Raw genomic sequence first — 19,084 nt, 5'->3', positions numbered from 1 at the left:
AAAGTAACCTACACTGATTATTAAAATAAAGTAAAATGACTTAAAATGACGTTTAAACTTTACTGGAGCAATTCAAAATAATAATTGCCAGCGATATACAACAGGAAAACAGAACTGAATGCGCAAGCCGAGTGCTCACCTTAACGGCTGAGACGCGGAACTCAAGTTATATACTTTTGTCTATGCATTAAAATGTATCATGAAATAAGAAAGAAATATTTATTCGAAAAAATACAAATAGCACAGACTGTGTCAACATAATTTAGCGTTAACAGCTGAGTTAAAAACGTAAATTGGCCACCGTAAAAGGTGTAAAGGCTAATGTTTCGAGCGTTAGCCCTTTGTCCAATCGCTCTAACAAAGGGCTAACGCTTGAAAAGTCACTCTTTAAACTCTTTGCAGTTTTTTGTAGATTGCCCTGCCGGCTTTTCTTCCTTCTGCGATTCTTTTTTTTTTACTCAGAATAACGGGGGGGCTCCCCCTAGATCCACCACTGCTCTTTTAGGTAATTGGTGAGGTAATGCAGGTATGTATTTCCCGTATACTCGAATACTTCGCTATTTTGCCTGACTTATCGGTTCTATCACGAACCCCTACATTTTTCATTATCTCTTTGTCTGAAGTGTTAAATAAACTCTGCACTGCTCACATCGCGTGACTAATTTAGGGCAGGGCTTGGAGTCATCTCTGTGGACAAGATCATCAGTGTTTGCCAGTTATTCTTTCAGGGTTCAGGATATCCCCTTGAGTCGATGAGCAAATGGGCTTGTCCACCTATGGAAAAGTGCAAAAAATTTACAAATAATCCACAGAGATGCACGTTTCTCCACCTTGCGACAGAGAATTCCAACCAACTATTTCAAAGTGGCGCAAATAAATTAAAGACGAGTTGTCAGATTTGCATCACTTTGACAGAAAAACATAATTTCCCTAAACATTGTTCTGTATCGAAGAAATGGAAACTGCACTCTTAAGATATGTATATAAGCATATACATGTATGTCATCAACTTCCTGGTTATATGGTCGAACATTTTAACATACAATAGTAAAAAGAACTGTGGGTGTACACTTTATAAGTCAATCTTACCTGCCATTGTGAGCTTCTATTAACTTTTGACAGGCATAGGGGAGGTACAAGAGATTTTTTCGGCCGGTGAGTTAACATCAGGAATACGGTCAGCAAAGATCTCAGGCTCCGATGAGTTCTGCCCTTCTCCTATTAGATTTCGGTGAGGTCGTAGGACCAGCTGAGCACGATTTCCTTTACGAGTCGTGCGATTTGGGCACAAATTTACGAAAGCGGTTGAAATGCTGACGCTGCCTCTCAGGACTCCAACAGTTCCACTTCGTGTGATCAACATAAAAATGGTCGTCTTTGTCCAAACCACGAATGGCTCTGGCTTCCTCGATTCCTCAGAATTCTTCTGACCCCGTTTGAAGTTCTGCACTCACATCGGCAACTTCGTTTGGGATCTCGCATTCTCAAAGCCTCATCTTCTGAAGCTTGTGCTTCAGTTCCAATCCGCTGGTATAGAAGCATACTATGCTTCGAGGGAGGGAGCACACCAATTTGGGATCCATAGATATCCGCCATTATTGGAGAGTATTGATGCTCCACCGTTTTAGGCAATGACATTATGTAGCAACTGTATATATTTTTTTTACATATTATTCACTCATCTTTCTGTATTAGGTGTATATTAGTCCAAATTCCAGGAGCTCCAACTCTGGTCCTGTAGAGGACTAATTTGAACTAGTTTGAATTGTCGAAATCAGTATTGGCAATTAGGGAAATTTGCAGGGGTCTTTTCACATACTTCCTACGTGGAGAGCGCCAAAAGCGTAAAAAAAACAGGAACAACGGAAGATTGAATGAGCGCGAACGAAAGAGGGTGGATAAGAGAAAATGTGCGGTAGGTGGACCTCTATTGATTTCCCCTCTTCTTCAGGACCGAAAAATCCCATCAGCCAAAAGGCGCGGCATGCGACAAGCAAGCTCGCCAAAATTTAAGCCTGCTCTGCAGGTTAAGCGAAACTTGGAACTTCACATCGATCAAATCCGCGTTGCTGAAAAACTAGGCATTTCGCACCAAGCAAAACCGTTTAGTAATTATCGGGAAGTTAATTCCTCAGGAATTTCCCGGGTTGTTCACGCACCTTCTACGTTTCAGTCTTAGTTTAAGTTAGCACTCGGTTGTGTAATTCCGAATAACTCCGGCAAAAAAAATCCGGCTGGGTTTCTTTTTTCACTGCATGGTCAAATAGCAAAGCTAGCCAGTTGGAATGTGTAAAATCCTTATCGATTTTGATACACACTGATGGCAGGATTGATTAGAAGCAAATGATCCTGTGCTTTCCTGAAAAAAGAAAACCTATGGAATTCATTACCGCATATCTTTAATTTCACTCAGTCAAAAAAACTAGCGATCAAATTAAGAGCGTTCTAAGGTATTTTCGTTTCGAGGCCGAACACTTATCTGAAACAAGCTGAAGAAAACCCTGTAAACAAAGATTATTGCGTTACAATGCGAATATTCATTGAGCTACTGTGAAGCGCAACGTGACATAAATTGGCAAATAGTAGAATTTGGCTTGTGTGGGCGAAGAAAGATTTGGATTCCAGCGGCTGAATTTTTATCGAATTTTGCAAATTCGATAAACGCAGGATACTATTCTGTGCTTTTTTTTGTAGGTTATATATAAGTTCATCATTCTGCGGAGTTGGATGTTCACCATACTTGAGGATCTCTTCGTGATTTTCCAGAACTTTGCCTTTTGAAATAGGAGCAACCTTGCATTGCTGCAAGACCAATAATTACTCGGGATTTCCAAAGGAAACGCCCGAGTTGAAATTCATGTTTCATCTGTAGGTTAAGTGTTTTATGTACGAGTTGGCCATAGGTATTCTTTGATTAGATAAAGGTGATAATCGTTAATAATGTAGGTTGTGCTTTTTTCAAGGGAAGCGTACGTTTTTGTATGATTAACGATGAAATACGTGATAAAATCTACGGAATAAGTTCTTACCTTACGTAAGGTTTATTGTGAAATTGACGTCGCCCAATGGTCTCGAAATATCACAAAATTAACTACAAATCACCAGGGAATTAATCAGTATAGTATTTTAGTTGTATCTTTTAGTGTGTACAGCATGTTTTCGTACCTATTGTCGTTCTTGATAAACAAATTACGACGGCTGAAAATATACATCCTTAAAGGAGAGAAGTCCGGCGATGTCAGCGGAGATGGAAATCGTTTTTACCGACCTGTTGCACTTAGGAGGGATGAAACAGGCAATGAGAAACACGAGGACATCAGTAGGTCGAGTTCCAGTTTTTTTCAGAAAAATCCAAGGGTTTCTGGGCTCCTACCCTTCGTCACGGTTTCTTCAACATTACAAGTTTCCATGGTGATTTCTTCTGCTGATATAACTTATTAATCATTGCAGTTTACTGTAACTGCACAATTCCTCTCAATGCTACGCTCAGTATCTTGAGGCGTCTTGTTGTTGTTGTTGTTGTTGTTTTTTTTTTTTTAGCAAAGGGTTCAGCTACGTCACAAGCCCGTGACAGGAAAATAGGCCGAACTTTGACCGCTTGTTGGGTTAATTTGATGCTAATTAAATTCACATGTAAACGGTTAATGTTGTTAGTATTACGAGCGAATCGGGTGGCTTCCTTTGCTTGTTATGGTGAAGACATCGATGTTCAAGAGATATGCAAACATGGCGACCAGAGCGTGGAGGATTCCGCAACTCATCCGTAACATATACACTACACGAGTTTCGGCTATTGGAAAAAATATTACAGTTCCTCCGCCACTCCCAGATAAACTGCATGATCTGATATACGCTTTTCGTGAATCCAAAGTGCTGTTCGCAGCATGTGATTTGGGTATCTTCGATATCCTTCAAGATTCCGATGCTCCGCAGTCGGTCGCGGACATGTCTTCAAAGATTGGATCCAATGCTGATGCCACAGCTTGCTTCATGGACGCATTGGTTGCTCTGGAATTGCTGGAAAAGACTAAGCAACATGGATCATGGCTGTATTCAAACAGTAACATAACAAAACAGTTTCTGACAAAGTCGAGTCCTCATTCGATTTATGGGTACATAAAACACTCCAATGAAGTGACCTATCCCATCTTCGGGAACTTAGAGAGTGCAATTCGTGAAGGATCGAATCAGTGGATGAGAACATTCAACCTGTCGTCGGAGGACTTTTTTAAATCCTCATATAACACCGAGGAGGACCGCATACGATTTCAATCTGCTATGCATTCCACGTCTCAGCACTTCTGTCACGCCGTGGTGACGGCGTTTGACTTAAGTTCATTTGAAAATTGTTGTGACTTAGGAGGTGGGATATATTTTGCATATTATAATTACCGTACAACTACTTATTATAACGGTCGAATTGTTCACTAATCTCACTCGGAGCTTTGCGTAAGCCTAGTTCAGGAAAATTGTGCACTGGGGCATGGCATAGCTAAAAGGAAAAGAACCTTCCCTCTCCTCCCCATCTAGCACTTGAATGCCCCCCCCCCCCCACACTGCTATGAAAAACTAATGGTGCAGAGCAACCTGCTACCCATATCCCCCCCTCAACACCATACACTGACAGATCTGCATCAAACAAAATTATCCCTATCAGTGCTTGGGGTGTCTGACTGCTGAAAGCTGAAACAGTATAACATTAAAGACGGCAACAACAATACTGAAAATAACAACAATAATAATAAATGATGTTAAACAATGATACTGATAGTGACAGGGAAAAAACTTATAAAGTAGTCGGCCACTCCTTCAGAGAGATTTTTGAGGTCCATTGTAACTAAAGATATTCAAGACTTGACCCCAAGTTAGATTTGCAGGCAGTAGATGGCAAGTAAGTAACAACCTCTAAGTATCAGGGCGAAGGGCTTATCCCCAGAACCATCAGATTACAAGGGCAGCCCCACATCCACAAAAGAAAACTGCTTCTTATGAATTTTCTCACTCTGTAAATTTCTCTTTTTACACCTAGGTGGAATGGGAACAATGGCTTACACTTTATGCCAATACTACCCAAACATGAAGATCACAGTGTGTGAAGTGCAGTCTGTTGTGGACTCTGCCCGTCATTTTCATCCCCCGTTAGAAGATTACCCCAATCAAGGCAACATCTCATATGTAGTAGGGAATTTCTTCCAAACAGATCTGCCAAAGGCTGATTTGTATATATTGTCACGTATTCTTCATGACTGGCCAATTGAAAAAGTGGAACTTATACTCTCAAATGTCATCAAGTGTTTGCCTTCAGGTACGTATCTTGCTTTGCTTGCTGGGATATATAATGGTAATTGAACTGAGTGGGGTGCAATTTGGACTGAAATCATAAGCATGATTCCAAAATTGAACAAGCATGCAGCAAGAGTTGGTTTTCATTTTTTCATTTCAGACCAAAATTGCATGGCACAAAGCATAATTTTCACTTTATTACATCCTTCTTGAAATCCCAGAATTCTAGTGCTCAAATACAGGTTTCTTAGTCTGTTCAAATATTTTACTGATCCAGCTTTAAGCAGGTTAGTAAAAAGTTACCAGAGTTGACTTTTATTTTCCTGAAATTTAATTGGTTTCTTTAACCGAGCCTTGAAATCTGATTGGGTGTTGTGTTTTACTTAAGCTCTCTCATTGCCTGGGAATAGGATGCAATTTAGAGCATAAAATGTTGTGTTTCATGAATAAACTGATAAACCGCAGTGATATAGCCAATCAGATTTCAAGGACATTGATTTTAAAATGGATGTAATATATCTATATACGTTACAACCTTACCCATAGCTTACATTTGATTTTGCATCATGGCAATACCCTGTTGTTGGTCTGGGAGAACTTGGGATTAACTCAAAATAGCTTTAACCCTTAAACTCCCATATCAAATTAGCACTTCTCCTAATTCTGAGAGAAATTCTGTCTTGGTCACTCACAGGAGTAATAGGGTTAAAACAGGTTGCATACAAAACTCAAGAGAAAATCAGTCTTTGTCATTCAAAAAACACTTATTGAAAAAGTTCAGAAATAATATATATTCACACTTTAACCTTTTTAAGCCCTAAGATCTGATTGTCAGTTCTCCCTTCTAACTGCTACATATTTCCTTGTAAATTAGTTATGAGAATTTGGTGTTAGATTAAGATTTCAACTAGTTTGAGTATTTTCATGACCTGTTTACTGGATAATGTACGGATATTATATATCACTTAAGGGTTAAAAAGTCAACAGCTCAATAAAAAGAGAGTATATCCTTAAGCCATATCATATAATCTGCCTGTGATTGTCACAGAAAAATTGCAGTCAATTTTTACAAACTCAATTTTTTATACAGATCACTATTTTTGCCATAAAATTCAAGTATAAAAGCAACAATCTTAACCCTTTAACCCTTTAATCCCCAAGATCTTAATGTTAATTCTCTCTTCTAGCTGCCATACATGTCCTTGCAAATCAGGTACGAGAATTTGGCATTCGATCAAGAAAGCAACTTTCACCTGAGAAATTTGAATATTCTCATTACTTGTTTGCTAGACATATGTATGGATATTTTAGGGAGAAGTTTCATGTTAATCACTTCTGGGAGTTAAAGGGTTAAACCCTGAGTGACTAGCATCTAATTTCTCCTTACAAAATCACCCTTGAATCAAACATTAAGGTAATGAGAATGGAGGAAATGATCACCAACTAAAGCAGCTTTTGATTATCAACCAAATTCTCTTTGTCAGCACCTTGGGAAGTGTGTAGTGAATCGTTTGGAGAATATGGATACTGATGTCAAGGGGTAAAAGGTTTATGAAGGAGTTAGCTTTATAGGGATTGGAATAGCACTTAGGTTAGTACCTAAGTGTTAGTGTTATTTGTTAATAATAATTATGTACTCATCTACATTTTAGGTGGCTGTTTGCTAATTGCTGAAGCTTTCTTGGATGAAGACAAAACTGGACCTAAAAGTGTTCTCCTTCAGTCACTGAATATGCTTTTACAAATGCAGGGAAGGGAACGCACAGCAGAGGAATATAAAGAGATCTTGCAAAATAAGGGATTTGTTGATATTCAGACCAAAAAGCTGGAGCCCTCTGTAAGATTAGATGCCATTCTATGTAGAAAAGCTTGATGGAAATTTAAGCAGGTCACTCTATTTTGTGGTATCAGTCAAATCCAGATAATCCTACATTTGGGATAACTGGTTCTTTGGAACAACTGTCCACATTTAATGGATAAATATTGCTTCAGCACTGTTTTGGTTTATTGAAATTTCTTGATAATGTCAAATTTGAGACCATAAAAATATTAGCATTGTAAGAGATAAAAACTGAAAGAATATACTTAAAAACCTTAAAGATAGAACAAGTATGGCAAAGGATGGAAAAGGAATGACAGGATTGAAAAATTTACATGAGAAGTGTAAGGGGTGACATTCCAACACATGGGAAAAACAAAAACCTCTTGCAAACTTTTTTTTAGCCAATTTGACACCAAAGTTGTAATTGTTTTTTGCACTAATTGATTGGTATGGTTCTAGTGAAGCACTGTACATGTTTGTGACTGCCATCTTTGACTGTTTCCCTCTGGTAAAAAAAAAAGCCTTTTATTTTTAGCTCTTCTGCTGATTGAGAAAAAGAACTGTTACAAATTTACCACAAGTCCAACATCAAATATATCAGATGTAGCAGAGATTCACCGTCATTAATCATATTAATCTCCATTTGTTTGAGAAGATTTCTTTAATTTGACACATTTTGAAGTTTTCTATGTTTTAGTCGTATTAATATATTTAAATAATTTGTTGACTCATATTTTTAGAGTTTGTAGATTGTGTCAGTTTGACCTGCAACAGAAAAAAGTTAATTATAACTTATTGAAGTATCTTACATATATTTAAAAATAATTATTCTAGGCTCCATCTTCATTTCTCAAGTGAACACAGTCTGAGGGGTTCATTTATGCAATCAAACATTTCATACAGAATAAACTTAAGACAAATTTTTTTGACTCACAGGCTTTAGAGTTTGCAACATGTGACTTCTTTATCAGGTGAACTATCATTTCAAAAAGCTAAAACAATTATTTGCCTGTACCCACTTCTACCCCTGGCTGTAGAGAGGCATTGTAAAGGCCTATTTACACGGCACGACTTTGTCGCATGCGACAAGCTTACGACAGGCTTACGACATGACTTAAGAGTCATAAGCGAGTTGTAGGTTTGATTTACACGAAACAATTTGTGTCGTAAGCTTGTCGCATTCGACAAAGTCGTACCGTGTAAATAGGCCTTAAGAGAGTAGAGTGTCTTGTGCAAGAACACAATGCATTGATCCTACCAGGTCTGGAACCCAGACCTCTGGAGCCAGAGCCCAGTGCACTGGGTATTAGACCATGGCATCTCTTAAGTGTACTAATAAAATTTTACCTTACCCTTGCATAGTTCTTCCAGTCAAATTCTGAGTCTTTAATTTTCTATACCATGTTGGAGGGTCAGATTTTGTCTAAATGAAGAAAGGGTAACAATCTTAGTTCCAAAAAGGAATCCAGTGGTTTCATACCCATGGTCCTTTTGTATCCAAATACAGTCGATTCACACTTAGTTTGAGTCAGTCCATTTTTGAACCACTGGTCAATTTGTACCCATCCCAATAAACAGCCATTAAAAATACGTCAACTGAGAGCGCATGGACAGATACTGATTATATTGCATGGCAAATTAGCAGAGTCAAGCGAGTAAGATACAAGCCAAATTCTGCTGTTTATGCTTGTGACCTTCTTTAAAAAAACCATTAAATTATTGCTTAGTGCAAGTGTGATGTTTTTAATAGCACAGTCTATTGTTTATACTGTAAAATTCTTAACAATAACAGCTAGTGTAAGTGACTTTTTCCTTTACCTTTGTTATTAACCGTAATAAATTTTTTCATTCTTATTCATTCATTTGTTCTATTCTTACTGTAAACATACTTAACATGTAAAACAAACTATATTGGACAGTATGGGTACAAATGACTCAACTGACTGAGTATGAATTGACTTTGCTGGGTATAAAACGACTATGGGTATGAAACAACTAGTAAATATGGTTTGTGCTATGGTTCAACTCGCATCTTTTTAACCTGTTTGATTCCCATTTTAAATTGTTTGAGGTCATGATATTGAGTTGAAGACATGAGAAAATAATTTCACTAAATTTTAAACCAAAGGAAAAAGAAATAAAACAACAACATATGCAAGAGGCTATTCCCATAAAAACCAAAAAAAGAAAAAATGCAATACCCCTTTTATCTGTGGCACTGATAAAAATGATTAAAGCTCTTAGACAAAATTGCTAGAGTAATACAGACAATTATATCCCTTCAATATCACTTACAAAAATAGTTGGTTTAGGTTGGTGTGCTGCAGAGCTGGATGTGTCTTGAGCCATAGAAGTTCTAATGCGTGATTCTTGGCCATGGACACCTGTAGATGTCCTTGTAACTTGTGCAGTAGAACCTCTTGAGGACTTTAGACCAAGAATGGCTTGTTTCATCACTGCCATCTCCTTTAAAAGGAAAAGGTCCAAAAAAATGAGTGAACCAGCCATAAACTAACCCTATCACTCTCAAGATCTCATTAGTAATTTTCCTTGCTGACCGCTAAACAATTCTTATGATTATGTTAGTTTGAGGAATTTGCTATTGGATCAATTAAAGATACCCTTATTTATACTTTTCTTTCATTCCCATCACTTATCTGCTTGATATTGTGAAGGTTGTCCAATACACCCAAACCACTACGATTCGTCAAAGGCAGCTTGCGAATTGTTCTACCAGAAGTCAGATCAATTCAACTTGAGTCGAATGACTCTTCTCAGTTTAAGTCGACCCATGATACTCAAAGTCGATTTGCAAGACACTTAGAAAATATTCTGCAAGTAACTACCAGGGGTTTTTGAAAATGTTGCTGAACCAACTTGATTCAACTTGAGTCCAACTACTCATCTTAGTTAAAGTTCAACCATCACACCAGAAGTCGATTTGCAAGACACTTCTAGAGAATATTCCACAAGTAACTACCAAGGGTCATTGAAACTGTTGTTGAATTGACTTGAGTCAAATGACTTGTCTTAGTTAAAGTAGAGCTGTCACACCAGAAGTCAATTTACAAGACACTTAGAAAACTAACAACCAATGTAAAACCAAATAAGTTTAAAACCCTCTTTCCTACAAAATGAAGGACTGTGAAAAGACAAAATAAATGAACACAATCTTTGTAAAAGCCAGCCATGTTGCCTTCTGGTAACACGTCTCCAAAGTTGTCATTTTCAAAACAAACACTTAGAAAGGAGGTAATCACATTACAAATCTTTTGCAAATTGACTTCTGATGAGACGGATCAACTTTACTAATGACGAGTTGTGTCAACCCATGCAAATCATGTGGATTCGTCAACATTGAATACCCCTATTTAACGCTTACTTCTGTGAATCGACTTCTGGTGACAGATCAACTTTACTAATGATGAGTCGAGTCGATTCATGTGAATTGTGTTAATTTGTCAGCATTGAATATACCCCATTCCGACAATGGACTTCCAACCATTTCATGCTTTAAGAACGTGGAAGGTTCATGTTGTCATTTTCTCTTTTCATCAGGCTACTCATTTTCACATATTGCTCACCCCCTGGACTTCCACCATGTTAACACACAATTTGACTTCTGGTATACCATGCTACTCCTTTTCACAGATTGCTCACCACCCTCCACTTCTGGTATGTTAACACATGATTCCACTTCTGGTACATCAATTTGTCAATCACCGTAGATGAATCATAGTGGTTCTGGTGCATTGGGCATGTATTGAGAATAGGGAGAAATTCTGTCTTGGTCAATTGTGGGAGTCAAAGGGTTTACTTAATATGCTTTCACACAAAGTGGGGCTAGACAAATTAAAAGGAAATCACTGGCTACTTTCAACTGAGGTTGTCAATTACTTGAACTGAGGTTGTCAATTACTTATTTCCTCAGATAAGTGCCCAGATGCTTGTTCAAATTTTTGGCTAAAAAGGTGGGCAGTCTTATTGAAAATAGGGCACTTTATCAAGGTGGGGTGCTTATTCATTATCATCCACTTTCTTCAAATGCATCCCGACAACTTAACTATCATAGAAATAACTGGTATTCAAAGACTAGAGAATGGTCTTGTTGGTCTTGGGAAGTTTATAGCATTTACCAATAGTGCAGCAATTGGAACAAAAATTAAAAGAACAGCAGGCACATGGAGATAGAAATAAGTGGAAGTAATCTAATAGAAAAGAAAGTACTCTCCTTTACTGATTCTGCAATAGTTGAAGCTTAAAAAGTTAGTAATAGAGTGGCAATAGGAATAGGTTGTCCTTGTATCCCTTCTTTTTAAGAGGTGGGAGACAAAGTGGGGGGGGGGGAGGGGAAGGGGGGAGGAGGTCTGCATATTCAAGGGGGTGCTTATTTGACACCATCACCTAAGGGGTGGGTGCTTATTTGTGACTGGGCACTTATTAGAGCATGGGCATTTATTCAAGGAAACACAGTATCTAAATTTTTTTAGGCCCCTGAGAGTTCCAACATGGAATTTAAATCACAAAGTTTTTGGACTCTTGATTTCTCTAAAGATGCACTGTAAGCCTCACCTCGCGCTGGTTTAGAAGTCTCTCCAAGTCAGCGGATAACTGATTGCGGGTCTTAACAAGATCTTCTTTTTCTGTTTTCAGCTTCCTGTTTGAAGGGAAAAAGTCATTCAATTTATGTCTTGATCTAATTGCTTTCTTGGGCAAGCCGTGGTAATATATAATTACCAGTAGGTAGCATCAATCTAAGGAAATACATTGTATGATAATCTCTATAGTAAATCATTATAATAATAATTGTAAAAGAAAGGTACAAGCAAGATTACTGTAAATAATCACACAGGAAAAGGACCAACTTATTTCTGAAGGTTCTTCAACCTCCCTTTACCAGAATGGTGAACATGACTCACCCGATTTCCTCCTCCATCAATGTGAGCTGTTCAGTAAGGGTCTGATTCTGTGTATCCCTTGCTCTTATGCTCTCAATCAGATAGTTGTATGGCTGCTGTGCTTCATTTAGCAGTGACGTAGCCTTGGAAAGCTACCAAAGAAAGTAACCTTAATTGTCTTGAATTTTGGCTTAGTACATAAAGTGTACTACAGATAGCTTACATAATGTATTGTGACTGAGACAATAGCCATATATTTAAAATAATGATTTTGTCTTCACCTCTTTTCCCAGCAAGTCTTTCTTTTTCTTCTCTCTTTCCATCTCATTTCTAAGTGAAGTGTTGGCTCTTTCCAACTGAAGAACTCTCCGTGCCAAGTGAACACTTTTAAAGCCATAAAACAGTGATTAGGAATCAATGTGAGACTTGATTCATCTGTCACCAAATTATTGTTCATTAAAGTGACTACTAAAGGGCAGCTTATTGCAGTAAATTAATGGCTCATCAGACCATAAAGCCAGACTGCCACCCAATCAAACATTTAATAGCTCATCTCATTATTACCAGGCAATTAGTTACTTATTTTGTTGGGCTACTGGTTGGAGATATGCACAGTCATGTGAACAACTGGGGCAATGGTAACTCTGATGACAATTTTCTTTCAAGACTTCAATAAGCCCAGTTGATACAACACAATAAATATTTAATTGCGGAGATACAACTAGTAATAATAACAAAAAAATTCCTCTTCAAATAAAAATTAGAGGTTAGCCTTATGCATGACAATTCCCATAAATAAAAAGCGTAAATGACATGTACAGTTTAAGAACTATACCAGTTGTACAGGTATGGATCAGTCTCATTCATTCAATTGAGAAACGCTGTACGTCAATTAGATTTCTCATTATCAGATCAGCTACACCCACATGGTCAGTATTGCCCACGAATACCTTTGCTGCATTCTCCTCTTTGCTGTACTGGGTACATTGGCACCATAGCCATACGAGAACAGCACTCGTTCAGCCTCAGGTTCATTCTCAACTACAAATTAAGGACACATTGTTCACAATCAACTAAAGAGGGGTTATTTCCAATCAAAAACATTCCCAGCAAAAAGACTGAAGCGTTCACAACTGAATAACACCCTGCAGGGTCCAAAATTAACCAACAGTCATTTTTCATTAGCAATGACAACCAGTGGGTCTCAATTCTGTACCTTGCTTTACAATACAGAATGAATACTATTTCATGCAGACAAGAAGCGATGAATACTATTTCATGTAGACGAGAAGTGATGAGAAGATACATATCAATAAGTAGATACTGTTTGATTTCAAAACAAATTATAACATAGCTAGTAAATTTGTGTAATCAAATTCAATTGCACGAGCAAGAAGCTAGAGTTGCTCTCGACTACGCCTTGAGCAACTCTTACGCATCTTTCATGCTCTCCAAACTTCCCACATGCTTCATATCTCAATGAACGCACGCTGACGTATGAACCAATTGTTAATTCTCAGAGTTCAAATTAAAAAAAAATGTATCACCCACAGTATGAAGAGTCTGTTAGTATTTGGATCGTGGAGTTGAAAGGAGAGGGAAAAGAACACATTTCTGTGTAATGATAGCAAGATGAAAAGTTGTTGTTCCTTACTCTCTGCAGCCTGCATGATAACATCATCCAGTTCCTGCTCAAGTTTTTCATACACTGCCAGCTTATCTCCCTGTTCCTTACACTTTGCTTCCAGTTCCACAAGCTGTTTTTCTGAGGAGTTTTGCAGAGTGTAGTACTCTTTATTTAAAACCTTGAGAAGGAAAAATGATTGATATACAGTATTATGTCAAGACAACTTTATCCCTTTAATAACAAGGTCATCACACCTCACTCTTGCTCTGGTACTTTTCAGCTTCCAGTTTTGCTTGATTGAGATTGTTAGCTGTTTCATCCAGAATCATTTGCAATCTCTCCAACTCAAACTGTTTGACGCTGATCTCTTTTTGCAATTCAGACTGCCTGCTGTCAGCCGTCAACTGTAATTGTCGATACCTTGTATAGACATAAAAAGACAATATGGAGTAATCATAAAAGACTCATTGTAAACTGACACACATCACTTATTGCTTGAACTCTACATTGGTCCTTGAAGTGTCCCTGTGTTGTTAAATTACATTTCCTTTTTGTTTGCTCTTGATTTTGATTTTATGTTTGGCAGCTATGCACTATTCTAATTTTTGCCACTCAATTTCAAAAATTGCTATAATTTTTTTTCAGACTATAGTATGTTCCAGTCTAGTTGCATTCAAAGAGCTAGATTGTGAGAGAAAGTGTCTTAAAAGACTTCATGTAATTCTTGAAAAGGTAAGCTCAGTTAATTTAAGAGAGGCAACTACATGTAACTTTCAAAAGCCTGAAAATCCTGTCCTGCAAACCAAATTAGCCTGGCTCTCACACTGAAAAATGGAACTCTTACACATCTTTGACATCAGTTTCTCTGAATCCCTCTATCTCTTGATCCTGCCCTTTGACTGCACCTCCTTTGGAGTGTAATTTTATAGTGGCTGACAGTTTAAGTGAGATATAATTGCCAGAAAATTTAGGCTTTAAATTAATTGGTAATCGCCATGGTGCATTCTAGCCAAAAATACAATCAAACTCAAGTGAGATTGAGATCAACATATTTTATTCATAGTTAATGGAATAATTGTGTTAATGAAAGTTAATAATTTAATAATGGCATAATTACAGAATTGAGTGCATAACAATAATTGTGCACTGATCCTAAACAAAAACAAAAAAGTAAGCTGGAACAATTCATTTACTTACTCAGATTGAAGGAGATCATATTTTGAGGCAATTTCCTTTTCACTAATGACAGCACGATCTTTTGCCTCAAAGGCATTATCTCTTGCTTCTCTAAGATTTCTACAAGAACCCACAAATACTTCAATACATATAAAGTCATCTGGTTTTATTTCTACATGGCAATGATAAAATCACCCTCAACTGAACTGCTGTAATGAAACCTTGGTGCATATGAAATTGTAAATTTTGTGAAACATCATCTAGTAACTGACAAAGTGACCAACTCACCTATTTTCCCTTTCAAACATGTCTTTAGTATCACCTCTTATCCTGTCCAATTCAAGTGAAGTCTTGCCCTTAATGTCATCTAGTTCAGATTTGAGTCTCAGTTCATATTCTGACTTGTATTGCTCTCTGACACTGATATACTTCTCATACAACTCCTCTCTGGCCTGTTTTGTTTCTCCAAGCTGCTGCGACATCTGCTCCAATCGTTCCTCAGCTAATGTGCAGCGGCCTCTGAGCTCTTGAAGCTGTTTGTTCAGATACTCCTTGTCTTGCTTCAGTAAGGCTTCCGTTTGTCTGCGGATTTGCAACTTAAAGTTGCAACAACAAAAATCTCATGGATTAAAATTAATCCCTGAAAGATTAAAGAGGCTAAAGAAATCAATTTTAGATATTGAAACAAGTCACATACAACCTGGGTCATCAACACACAATTTATCCTAAGTTTAGTTAACAGTTTGCACTATCATTGATTGTAATTTGATTGGCTTACCTCCTTCTGTACTTCAAGCAAATTCTCTGTTTTTGACTTCAATGCAGCATCCAAAATAGTATTACTTTTCTTCAACTCCATCAAATCCCTGTCTAAATGATCCCGCTCACTGAAATGACACATTAAATAGACTTAAAAAAAAAGAAAACAATACTCTAATTGAAGCTAACAGTATCGAATGTAAGATAAAAGTAAAGAGGATCCTAAAACTTCACCATTTTTATACAGATCACTCACAAAACTATTTTCTGATTATCATCACCTTCTGATTTGATCAAAGTTTGTAATTTTGTAATCTCCTTGACTGACTTGGGATTGTAATTTCTCCAGCTGGAGGCTGAGTCTTTGCACTCTTTGCTCTGTCTCTGCACGTGCCATGCGTTCATCCTCAGCCTCCTGAATATTAGATGGATAATTTCAAAGTTGGTTGGTAGCAAACTGTTGTAAGCTGTTATAGATCATTTTCATGTTACGTCATCAAATTCCAAAATCCAAAACTAGTGAGCCACAAGACTTTTCATCCTCATCAAACTTGAACTTGGTTTGGAAACCAGCGTAGTTTGAAGTTCAGAGTTATGGTGGTAAGTGACATGCAGCTCCAATCACGTTTGTGAAAAAATATAAATTTATCATATGGTTTTTAGCCTTTAGTTAAAGAGTTAGGAAAGATGCTTTCATAAATGTCTCTGTGTTTATATCAGATAATCAGTGGACTAGATTGCCAAAGTAAGTTCCAGGATATTTGAACTATTTTCCGGCCACCATGTTGATACACCATAGAGGTGTACCAACATAGCAGCTCCGTACTTGGCTCTGCAAATTTGCACAAAACATTTCTATGAATATCTGAAGTTTGGCCAGACAAAGAGACCTAAAACTTAGAGAGGCGTGTTCTTTACCTATCTTCTATAACGTTACATCTTCTTGACCTTATTTATTGAATAATTTTTATTTATATTTTTGTTGTGTTACAGTGAAAACGTTCTATTCTTCTGAATAATGAATTAAGTGGATAAAAGTTGCTGATGATACTACAATTATCAGTTGAGTGAAGTGTGGTCACTCCAAACAGAGGCAATTCCCATGACATCAGTCAAAACAAGGTCATCAAACTTTTATCACCCCTCACTTAACTATAAATCATAGTGTGATGCTTTTGTCATAAATGAAAAAAGAAAAGATTGAATGGCAAATTCCATGAAATATTCAAACAGAGACAAATTTGAACAACTAATTAGACAAAGAAAAATGGACAGTGATTGAGAGAGAAAACTGCACAGTGATAATTATTAATAAAAAATAATAATGGTAGTTAAAAAATATTCCCATGGCTAGTAATCAAATTTTAATAGACGAATCAGATATAATAGCACACTGGAAGGGTGCCTGGTAGCTTTACATCATCAAGAACAAATTTTAATGAAACAATATAATTTTGATACTCAAACTGAAAGCTACAGGAAAGGAAAGGTACCACATGCTCTCTATAAACTACAAGAATTAACTTCACCTTTCGGAAAAAAGCAGTCTCCTCTTCTTTAGTGTGAAGTTGATGGGTCAAAGTTTCCAGCTGTTCTTGAAGACTTGAACATTCCAAAGCTAAAGGATGACGAGCTTCATAAACTTTAATCTGTAAGAGTTGGCAGGAGAGATGATGTCTAGAAGCCCGTGACACAGGTAAATTTTTTATGTTTGTTCTGCGTTGGGGGAGCAAAAATAAGTAGACCAGGGAAAAAAAAGGTTGTGGAAAGGATGAGAAATAGAGGCAAACTCAACCTGTATAGAAACACAGTTCAAAAATTGGACAAAAGTTAAAAACAGAGGAAATAAGTCTCCTGCTACTGCACTATCTACAAGTAGTAGATAGCAATCAAAAAAACATCAGCATATGCAAGATCTAACTAAGGGTATGGTTTTAATATACTCAGAATGAACACCCGTGAAAAAAGGTTATGCAACTAACCATTACGAATTCCCTCAAAGAAAGTTCTTCTGAGTCTTTGGATTTCAATTCCAAGTACAGCTCATCGGATAATTGTTCAAGATCAATCAACCATTTCCTATAGTCCATGGCTTTTTCTTGTAGCTTCTTGTTCTCGATTTCCAAAAGCTGCTGTCGTTTAAAGATTTTGGCCATTTCAAGCCTCGTTCGTTCAAGAGAGCTCTTAGCTTCCTCTTGTTGAAGTTTCAGCTGCGATTCAAGTCTTGCCTGAAGAATTTGTTTCTCGTGTCGAGTATCGCCCAAGAGTTCCTCTAACTCATCCACTTTGCTCAAATGCTCAACTTTCATGTTGTCGATTATGAGGTTTTTCTGGCTCAACTCGATGCGAACAAGTTCCAAGTCATGTAGTAGCTGTTTGCGTTCAATTTCATGCTTAGTTATCCTGTTTTCCGCCTCGCTGTCCACTTGAGTGGAGGAAAGAGCCGAGCTTGTCAACAAAGTTGAAGATTCAACGTCGGTTGTATTTTCCAAATTTCCAGTGATATCATTTTCCGTTCGCAACGTACTGTCACCATTATTTTCGCTGGCATGAGAACTTCTGGAGCTACCACTACCTCTCTGTGACATTTTAGAAGCCAAAAATAATGCAATTTCAGCGAACAATGGTAAAAGCAAATACAAACCGGACAGCCGCCATTTTTCAAATTGATGATAAAGTACGGGGTGTAACTATCATATAGTGAATCATCATTCATTGGAAATGAAAAGGGCAACCTCGTTTTCAGGGACCCTGGGAACGAGGTTGAACCATGGATGATGTGGACGAGCGGAAAAAAGACAACACGTAAAAGCTTTCGGACAGAAACAGTTTCCCTTACATCCTCCGTTTTTAGCTCATCCACTCGCTCTATCACTCTTTTTTGCTGACCGAGAGCCTCACAACCGTTAGAGGCCTTCCAATGTGTCATTAAACAGAGTTTAATTCGGACTCTCTTGAAAAAAAAGATTGAGAATATTTCCTTGCCGAGATTTTTCTCATCGCAAGTTTTCCTAACCCTGAAGCAATAAGAAAAGAAAAAAGAAAAGCTGTAATCTAATCGTGCTATTTCCGAATTGTTTTCCCTTGAAAGGTGGTGTTTTTCCTACACGGGGTCGAAATCATCAACTTTAGTTCCTACCATCCTTTAATTTCGTCTCAGTATTTTTTTTTAGGATGGTGTGAGGAGGACAGGTTTGACGGGGAGGAAGAATTGGCCATAAATAGTAAGTTAGTATAGAAGGAACGTTGGCGCTGTTAGTCAGAGAACAAATGCTGACAAAGAAAATCTCACTGGAGGAATCTGGAATATTTTCACATGTTCCTGGCCATCAGAAACTATCTATCGTAATCTAACACATTACGCCAATGCGTGGCTTTCACTGATCTCTCTTGCAAAGATGTAATTTTAGGCCCTTGTTTGGCCGCGCAAAGTAAAGTTTCACCATATGAGGAAAGTCAACGGGGACTGTAAAGAAACATGAAATGAAAAGCAATCAGTTTGGTTCTCGTGCAAAGTCA

The 19,084-nt window shown here is 37.5% G+C and overlaps 2 protein-coding genes and 1 pseudogene across 3 annotated transcripts; 1 reads left to right on the top strand and 2 right to left on the bottom strand.

Annotated features, from left to right (window-relative positions):
• Positions 1–341: 341 nt before the first annotated feature.
• On the bottom strand, positions 342–1,583 carry LOC149035189 (uncharacterized; annotated as a pseudogene).
• Positions 1,584–3,552: 1,969 nt separating this feature from the next.
• Positions 3,553–8,025, top strand: LOC113686985 (acetylserotonin O-methyltransferase). Its single transcript, XM_027204681.2, has 3 exons — positions 3,553–4,363; positions 5,030–5,305; positions 6,936–8,025. Exons 1-3 carry the CDS (start codon positions 3,691–3,693, stop codon positions 7,154–7,156), a joined length of 1,170 nt encoding a protein of 389 aa, XP_027060482.2. The 5' UTR covers positions 3,553–3,690; the 3' UTR covers positions 7,157–8,025.
• On the bottom strand, positions 5,463–18,254 carry LOC113686993 (progesterone-induced-blocking factor 1). Of its 2 annotated transcripts, none has more exons than XM_089192087.1 (15): positions 17,548–18,254; positions 17,095–17,214; positions 15,847–15,980; positions 15,585–15,693; positions 15,095–15,402; positions 14,828–14,926; positions 13,885–14,050; positions 13,658–13,808; positions 12,954–13,044; positions 12,285–12,387; positions 12,025–12,155; positions 11,678–11,762; positions 9,401–9,571; positions 8,458–8,528; positions 5,463–7,870 (listed from the first exon to the last, which is right to left on the bottom strand). In XM_089192087.1, exons 1-15 carry the CDS (start codon positions 18,151–18,153, stop codon positions 7,861–7,863), a joined length of 2,355 nt encoding a protein of 784 aa, XP_089048213.1. In that variant the 5' UTR covers positions 18,154–18,254; the 3' UTR covers positions 5,463–7,860. The 2 variants fall into 2 exon arrangements, with proteins under 2 accessions (XP_089048213.1, XP_089048215.1); XM_089192089.1 differs by having other exon boundaries at positions 7,748–7,870; positions 8,453–8,528.
• Between the last annotated feature and the right edge of the window lie 830 nt (positions 18,255–19,084).

The sequence above is a fragment of the Pocillopora damicornis genome, chromosome 13 (assembly GCF_964200805.1).
Source record: "Pocillopora damicornis chromosome 13, jaPocDami1.2, whole genome shotgun sequence".
In the NCBI taxonomy this organism is placed as follows: Eukaryota; Metazoa; Cnidaria; class Anthozoa; order Scleractinia; family Pocilloporidae; genus Pocillopora; species Pocillopora damicornis.
Note: the sequence above shows the minus strand (reverse complement) of the source record. Positions and strands in the feature narration are given on the sequence as shown.